The 8733-nt window shown below is 52.4% G+C and overlaps 1 protein-coding gene across 1 annotated transcript in view; it reads right to left on the bottom strand.

The window, feature by feature from the left end:
* The window catches only part of LOC139233752 (SH2 domain-containing protein 7-like), a 12546-nt gene extending 4204 nt beyond the window's left edge, over positions 1-8342 (bottom strand). Inside the window, exons 1-4 of the mRNA XM_070864227.1 lie at positions 8167-8342; positions 6358-6447; positions 4665-4830; positions 1300-1518 (exon numbers count right to left, since the gene is read on the bottom strand). Of these exons, the coding sequence (XP_070720328.1) occupies positions 1300-1518; positions 4665-4830; positions 6358-6447; positions 8167-8342 (651 nt within the window). The remainder of the gene's footprint in view (positions 1-1299; positions 1519-4664; positions 4831-6357; positions 6448-8166) is intronic.
* Between the last annotated feature and the right edge of the window lie 391 nt (positions 8343-8733).

Genomic DNA, 8733 nt, shown 5'->3' with positions numbered 1-8733 from the left:
TCCCGCCCCCCTCCCTTCCCCCAATCCCACCCCCTCCTCCCCGCCCCCCCACCCCCTGCCAATCCCCCTCCCGTCCCTCCCCTACCCCCTCCCACCCCCCTTTACCCCGCCCTCCTCCCACCCCCTCCCCTATCCCCTCCCTACCCCATCCCCCTCCCCGGCCTCCTCCTGCCCCCCCCTCCCGCAATCTCCCTTTGCTCAGTCTCTCCCTCTGGCATGGCTTAGAATTGCAAAGCTGAGTCCCCACCATTCCTTCAAGCAGCATATATCTCGGGTCTGTATCTATGCTGTAAACAATCTCTTTACTTCAGGTATAAGCCAGATATATTCAGGATGGTAAGGACCCACTTGTCCACGGCAATTCAATCCCTGGCTATCCTGGCCGGCCTCCCACCTTGCACTTTTTGTGAACTTGAGATCATTAAAAACTCGGCTGCCCCGTGTCCTAACTCACACCGAGTCCCACTCACCCATCACCTGCTGTGCTCACTGACCCGTGTCCTAACTCACACCGAGTCCCACTCACCCATCACCCCCTGTGCTCGCTGCCCTGTGTCCTAACTTGCACCGAGTCCCGCTCACCCATCACCCCCTGTGCTCACTGCCCTGTGTCCTAACTTGCACCGAGTCTCGCTCACCCATCAACCCCTGTGCTCACTGCCCCGTGTCCTAACTTGCACCGAGTCCCCACTCATCCATCACCCCCTGTGCTCACTGCCCCGTGTCCTAACTCTCACCAAGTCCTGCTCACCCATCAACCCCTGTGCTCACTGCCCGGTGTCCTAATTTGCACCGAGTCCTCGCTCACCCATCGCTGACCTACATTGGCTTCTGCTCAAGCAACGTCTCGATTTTAAAATTCTCATCCTTGTTTTCAAATCCCTCCATGGCCCTCGCCCCTCCCTATCTCTGTAATCTCCTCCAACCCTCCCGAGATATCTGCGCTCCTCCAATTATGGCCCCTTGTGTATCCCTGATTTTAATCGTTCAACCATTGGTGGACGTGCGTTCAGCTGCCTGGATCCTGAGCTCTGGAATTCTCTCCCTAAAAACTCTCCGTCTCTCTCTCTCCTCTTTTAAGACGCTCCTTAAAACCGACCTCTTTAAACAAGCTTTTGGTCACCTGTCCTAATATCTCCTTATGTGGCTCGGTGTCAAATATTGTCTGGTAACGTTCCTGTGAAGTGCCTTTGGGGCGTTTCACTACAGTAAAGGCGCTGTATAAATGCAAGTTGTTGTTGCAGTGAGCGCACACCTCACGTGGAGGTCCCGCTATTGAGTCTGTGACAAGACCCTCACCTCACTAGAGGACATGCTTTCCAAAGACAAGTTTGATCTCCTGAGCATCCTGTTGGTCTTCGGAGGGACGGCAGGCGGTCTCCGAGGACCCTCTTCGGAGTCAGAGTTACTGCGAGGACCCGGCCTTCTGGCTGCAATGTCTTTGTTCTCTGCCTCTCCTGGGCGTGAGCTGTTTGGTGGGTTGATGCTAATATGGTCGTACAGGTTGTTCGAATTGTACTGTAACACAAGATTGAGGCGTGTTACATGGAATGTACAGCACCAAGACAGGCCATTCAGCCAAATCGCTCGGTGCCGGGGTTTATGCTCCACACCAGCCCCCTCCCACCCTGCGCCATCTCACCCCATCACCAGAGCCTCCTAGTCCTCTCTCCCTCATGGGTTTATCCAGCTCCCTCGTGCTATTTGCCTCAACCACTCCACATTCTCACCACTCTCTGCCTAAAGAAGTTTCTGCTGGATTCTTTATGAAATTAATTAGTGACTAGCTTATATTTATGATGCTATATATCACTTAAAGACAAAGGGGCCGAATATACCCTGCAGACAAAATTCCAATTTGCTTTTTCCTTTATTCCCGGCAACACCACGGATTTGGGCTCTTTGTGCAAAACAAGTTGTTGTTGAAATCGCGGGATGGTCTTTGGGCACTAACGGGGCACTAATGGGACACTAACTGGGCACTAACGGGGCACTGACCGGGCACTAATGGGACACTAAGGGGGCAATAACGGGGCACTAATGGGGCACTAATGGGACACTAACGGGGCACTAACGGGGCACTAATGGGACACTAAGGGGGCACTAACGGGGCACTAATGGGACACTAAGGGGGCAATAACGGGGCACTAATGGGACACTTAACGGGGCACTAATGGGATACTAAGGGGGCAATAACGGGGCACTAACGGGGCACTAAGGGGGCACTAACTGGGCACTAATGGGACACTAAGGGGGCAATAACGGGGCACTAACGGGGCACTAATGGGACACTAAGGGGGCACTAACTGGGCACTAACGAGGCACTAATGGGACACTAAGGGGGCAATAACGGGGCACTAATGGGACACTAAGGGGGCACTAACTGGGCACTAACGAGGCACTAATGGGACACTAAGGGGGCACTAACGGGGCACTGACCGGGCACTAATGGGACACTAACGGGGCACTAATGGGACACTAAGGGGGCACTAACGGGGCACTGACCGGGCACTAATGGGACACTAAGGGGGCAATAACGGGGCACTAACGGGGCACTAATGGGACACTAACGGGGCACTAACTGGGCAATAACGGGGCACTAAGGGGGCACTAAGGGGGCACTAACAGGGCACTAAGGGGGCACTAACGGGGCACTAACGGGGAACTAACTGGGCACTAACGGGGCACTAATGAGACACTAACGGGGCACTAACTGGGCACTAACGGGGCACTAAGGGGGCACTAACGGGGCACTAACGGGGCACTAAGGGGGCAATAACGGGGCACTAATGAGACACTAATGAGACACTAACGGGGCACTAATGGGACACTAACGGGGCACTAACGGGGCACTAATGAGACACTAGTGAGGCACTAACGGGGCACTAATGAGACACTAGTGAGGCTCTAACGGGGCACTAACTGGGCACTAACGGGGCACTAATGAGACACTAGTGAGGCACTAACGGGGCACTAATGGGGCACTAACTGGGCACTAATGGGGCACTAACGGGGCACTAACGGGGCACTAACGGGGCACTAACTGGGCACTAATGGGGCACTAACTGGGCACTAACTGGGCACTAATGGGGCACTAACTGGGCACTAATGGGGCACTAACTGGGCACTAACGGGGCACTAATGAGACACTAACTGGGCACTAACTGGGCATTAACGGGGCACTAACTGGGCACTAATGGGGCACTAACTGGGCACTAACTGGGTGCTATATGGGCACTGATAGGGCACTAACGGGGCACTAATAAGGCACTAACTGGCTGGGCAGGCCACATTGTCCGCATGCCAGACACGAGACTCCCAAAGCAAGCGCTCTACTCAGAACTCCTTCATGGCAAATGAGCCAAAGGTGGGCAGAGGAAACATTACAAGGACACCCTCAAAGCCTCCCTGGAAAAGTGCAACATCCCCACTGACACCTGGGAGTCCCTGACCAGAGACCGCCCTAAGTGGAGGAAGAGCATCCGGGAGGGCGCGGGGCAATGGCAGGGCACTATGCTCACCACAAAACGTCATGCTGACGCCTCACAACACCCCTCTGGTACAATGAAAACAAAAGGCAACGTGTTTGTCAGCCGCCATTTTGTAAAAAGTACTTTGGGCAGGTTTAAGATGCTGGTAATGAGACAGAGCCCTGTTACTGTACACGTGCGAGGGAGGGAGTAGATTTGTGAAACCCTTACTGTGTTTGGCGAGGCGGGGAAAGTAGTCCTTTCTGACCCAACAAGATCAAGTTAGCTGCTTCCAGGGATACCTCAAGGAATGGAACGGAAACGGTTTGCCTACATTGTTTAAAGCACTGGCTGATTTCCCTTTCACACTCAGGAGCGAGACAACCAGGTGGAAGGGGCAGCAATGGCCAATGTTTTATAAATCTTTTATAAAATGAGTCCTGTGATGTATTTGCAGCCATGCTGTGTACCATGTAATTACATGTGACAGCCAGCAGATGGGGAAAGCCCGGGAGGCTCACATTACTGCACCTGGTGCTGCCTCCCTGTATAAAGCAGGGCTCCCCCCCGCAGGGCTCACTTTTGGAGTTCACAAGGTGATCAGCTCCAGTAATGGGCCACGTGTGACTTATTATAGTGATAAGCATACGTATCAAGTCCCCTCTCCTGGTGCCAGGCCACCATTACACCTCACCTCTCTGCCGAGGTCAGTCACTGGGTCAGGGGTCACACTGATGGTGTTTGTATTGTGCAGCCAAATCTCAGGCGCTATCGTGGTCGAGCTTGACCAATAGCGGCTGCTTTAGCCACATTTCAGACTGAGATCTTCCTGTCTGCAGCACACGTCCGGCGGTGACGTACTGACCATGATTGTCAGTCGGTGGAAGTCTGATTATCAGCTTTCCCAGGATATGTTCCGTGAAATCCTCTTGTCCTTAGACTCCTCTATCCATCTCCCTCTCCATGCCCCAGGTCTCTGAGCCCATCCTGTTCCTCAACTTGCTCGAACTCGGCCTCTAATCTTCTGATCCTTTCTATCTACTTCACAAAATCGATAGAGATCTTTCAGCCTTAGCTCAACCATCCCGAATAAACGAAGCTCCCACAGCCAAGGGAAGGAGAGCAAGACAGATCGAGGGGCAGGAGGGCCACCTTGCAGAAGGAGCATTTCTCTGTCAATTGGCAATGCCGTACCTGAGTGCAGGACTCTGTGAGCACCTCTCCAAAGGGCTGGATGAGCTCCATCGTGTAGTAATCTAACAGTGCAGCCAGGCTCTGGTGAGTGTGCGTGCTGCCATCAATTTTGTACTTTCCGGTCTTCAACTGCTGAATGACAAAATGTCGGCAACGATCAGTGCCCCTAAAGATAAACCAATCAGCAGGTTAGATTCCGTGCGACCCATTCGCACAGTAATGTCCACAAACTGCACCCAAAACCTGACTTCACCTTTTCCCCAATTACCTCTTGTAACGCTGACTCGAACCGCTGGACTAACCAGTGCAAATTAATACTGCAGCACAAAATCCAGGCTGACTCTCCCAGTGCAGGACTGAGGGAGCGCTGCACTGTCAGAGGGGCAGTACTGAGGGAGTGCTGCACTGTCAGAGGGGCAGTACTGAGGGAGTGCTGCACTGTCGGAGGGGCAGTACTGAGGGAGCGCTGCACTGTCGGGAGGGCAGTACTGAGGGAGTGCCACATTGTCGGAGGGGCAGTACTGAGGGAGCGTTGCACTGTCAGAGGGGCAGTACTGAGGGAGCGTTGCACTGTCAGAGGGGCAGTACTGAGGGAGCGTTGCACTGTCAGAGGGGCAGTACTGAGGGAGCGTTGCACTGTCAGAGGGGCAGTACTGAGCGAGCGCTGCACTGTCAGAGGGGCAGTACTGAGGAAGCACTGCACTGTCAGAGGGGCAGTACTGAGGGAGCGCTGCACTGTCAGAGGGGCAGTACTGAGGGAGTGCTGCACTGTCGGAGGGACATATCTGAGGGAGCGCTGCACTGTCGGAGGAGCAGTACTGAGGGAGCGCTGCACTGTCGGAGGGGCAGTACTGAGGGAGTGCCACATTGTCGGAGGGGCAGTACTGAGGGAGCGCTGCACTGTCGGAGGGGCAGTACTGAGGGAGCGCTGCACTGTCGGAGGGGCAGTACTGAGGGAGCGCTGCACTGTCGGAGGGGCAGTACTGAGGGAGCGCTGCACTGTCAGAGGGGCAGTACTGAGGGAGCGCTACACTGTCGGAGGAGCAGTACTGAGGGAGCGCCGCACTGTCGGAGGGGCAGTACTGAGGGAGTGCCGCACTGTCGGAGGGGCAGTACTGAGGGAGTGCCGCACTGTCGGAGGGGCAGTACTGAGGGAGTGCCGCAGTGTCGGAGGGGCAGTACTGAGAGAGTGCCGCAGTGTCGGAGGGGCAGTACTGAGGGAGTGCCGCACTGTCGGAGGGGCAGTACTAAGGGAGTGCCGCAGTGTCGGAGGGGCAGTACTGAGGGAGCGCCGCACTGTCGGAGGGGCCGTCTATCGGATGAGACGTTAAACTGTCTGCTCTCTCAGGTGGATGTAAAAGATCCCAGGGCACTAATTGAAGAAGAGCAGGGGAGTTATCCCCGGTGTCCTGGGCCAATATTTATCCCTCAACCAACATCACTAAAAACAGATGATATGATGATCTGGTCATTATCACATTGCTGTGTGTTAATGCTTGCTGTGCACAAAGTGGCTGTCACGTTTTCGACATTATAACCGTGATCACATTTCAAAAGTACTTCATTGGGACGTCCTGAGGTTGTGAAAGGCGCTATATAAATGCAAGTTATTCCTTTCCATAGAAGGTAGAATCAGGTTTGCTACTAGTGCAAACTAACACTGATTACTGCTCCCATTACAACAAGTACCTACTTGTACGACAATATGTAGCCGATCGCTCTATCGCTCAGGCGGATGAGGAAGTGACCAATGCCCCTATCCTTCAGGACATTCTCTGCCGCCCTGTAAAAACACAGAAGGCAGTGAGGATTAGTACAGGGCCGAAGGCTGAGGGGTGGGGATGCTGTGAAAGCGGCCAGGGGGTGCAGTGCATTGGGGCAATGTTATAAAGGGCTCGAGTCACCTCTCTCGGCTGCTGGTCCGAGGGAGGAGACCCTGGGCCGCAGAGTTTGAAGTTTGACAGGGCAGGGAGGGGCTACGATGTTGTGGCCTCAGCCTGATCCGTGGGCCCTCTACTCCAGCTCCACACCAACAATACACACCCCCAACCCAGGCCTTACACACCCGGTAATTACAGAGTAACGAGCAGGTTACAGGCCCTGTAATTACAGAGTAAGATGCAGATTACAGGCCCTGTAATTACAGTGTCAGGAGCAGATTACAGGCCCTGTAATTACAGTGTAAGGAGCCGATTACAGGCCCTGTAATTACAGTGTAAGGAGCAGATTACAAGCCCTGCAATTACAGTGTCAGGAGCAGATTACAGGCCCTGTAATTACAGAGTAAGATGCAGATTACAGGCCCTGTAATTACAGTATAAGGAGCAGATTACAGGCCCTGTAATTACAGAGTAAGATGCAGATTACAGGCCCTGTAATTACAGAGTAAGATGCAGATTACATGCCCTGTAATTACAGAGTAAGATGCAGATTACAGGCCCTGTAATTACAGAGTAAGATGCAGATTACAGGCCCTGTAATTACAGAGTAAGATGCAGATTACAGGCCCTGTAATTACAGTATAAGGAGCAGATTACAGGCCCTGTAATTACAGAGTAAGATGCAGATTACAGGCCCTGTAATTACAGAGTAAGATGCAGATTACATGTCCTGTAATTCCAGAGTAAGATGCAGATTACAGGCCCTGTAATTACAGTGTAAGGAGCCAATTACAGGCCCTGTAATTACAGTGTAAGGAGCAGATTACAAGCCCTGCAATTACAGAGTAAGATGCAGATTACAGGCCCGGTAATTACAGAGTAAGATGCAGGTTACAGGCCCTGTAATTACAGTGTCAGGAGCAGATTACAGGCCCTGTAATTACAGAGTAAGATGCAGATTACAGGCCCTGTAATTACAGAGTAAGATGCAGATTACAGGCTCTGTAATTACAGTGTAAGGAGCAGATTACAGGCCCGGTAATTACAGAGTAAGATGCAGATTACAGGCCCGGTAATTACAGAGTAAGATGCAGATTACAGGCCCGGTAATTACAGAGTAAGATGCAGATTACAGGCCCGGTAATTACAGAGTAAGATGCAGATTACAGGCCCTGTAATTACAGTGTAAGGAGCAGATTACAGGCCCTGTAATTACAGTGTAAGGAGCAGATTGCAGGCCCGGTAATTACAGAGTTAAATGCAGATTACAGGCCCGGTAATTACAGAGTAAGATGCAGGTTGCAGGCCCTGTAATTACAGAGTAAGATGCAGGTTGCAGGTCCTGTAATTACAGAGTAAGATGCAGGTTGCAGGTCCTATAATTACAGAGTAAGATGCAGGTTGCAGGTCCTGTAATTACAGAGTAAGATGCAGATTACAGGCCCTGTAATTACGGTGTAACGAGCAGGTTAGATGCCCACAGCAGTAATGGATCCATGCTGTCATTAATAATAGTTGTTCGGAAACCTCGGGCAGTCTGTGCGGGTGTTGCCTCTTCCTATGCAGTTGTTCACTGCAGGACAGCTTCACCACACAGCTCCGCTCCAACCCGGGGAACTTACTTCCTGGTAACCATGCCGTGGAACCATTCGGGTAGCCTGCCGTTCTGCAGGATCAGAGCTGCCTGGGTCTCAGTGAACCATCGCAGTGTCATCTCCTTCAGCATTCCTGCCACCATCGTGTCCGAGTTGGCCGGGGGCTGTCGGGCTGAAGTCAGCAGTCTCTGTGGCTCTCCCATCCTTCCAACCGCGCGACCCTGTAACGTGAGCACACCAGCGTCAAGTCTACCAACAGTCCAACGGAAGTAACTTCTTCATTTTATCACCACGCATTTGCCTATTTTTCAGTAGTTGTCAGTAGGGCCTTTGTTCAACATGAAACGTCATATCCATTTCTGTATTTGCAAGAACCCATTAGAATGTCAAATGCAAAGATTTATTTTGCTGATCTGGATTGGGGCCAATGACTAGACTATGTAGCGGCTTTGTTCCACTCAGGTTGATTCAGTGAGAGAAGGTGTATAACATGGTGAGGGACCTGGAGAGAGTGGATAGGATGGGCCTGTTTCCCTTGGCAGAGGGCTCAACAACCAGGAGGCATAGATTTAAAGTAATTGGCGGGAAGTTTAG

This window comes from Pristiophorus japonicus, chromosome 21, assembly GCF_044704955.1.
Source record: "Pristiophorus japonicus isolate sPriJap1 chromosome 21, sPriJap1.hap1, whole genome shotgun sequence".
In the NCBI taxonomy this organism is placed as follows: Eukaryota; Metazoa; Chordata; class Chondrichthyes; family Pristiophoridae; genus Pristiophorus; species Pristiophorus japonicus.
This window is presented reverse-complemented; position numbering and strand designations above follow the sequence as displayed.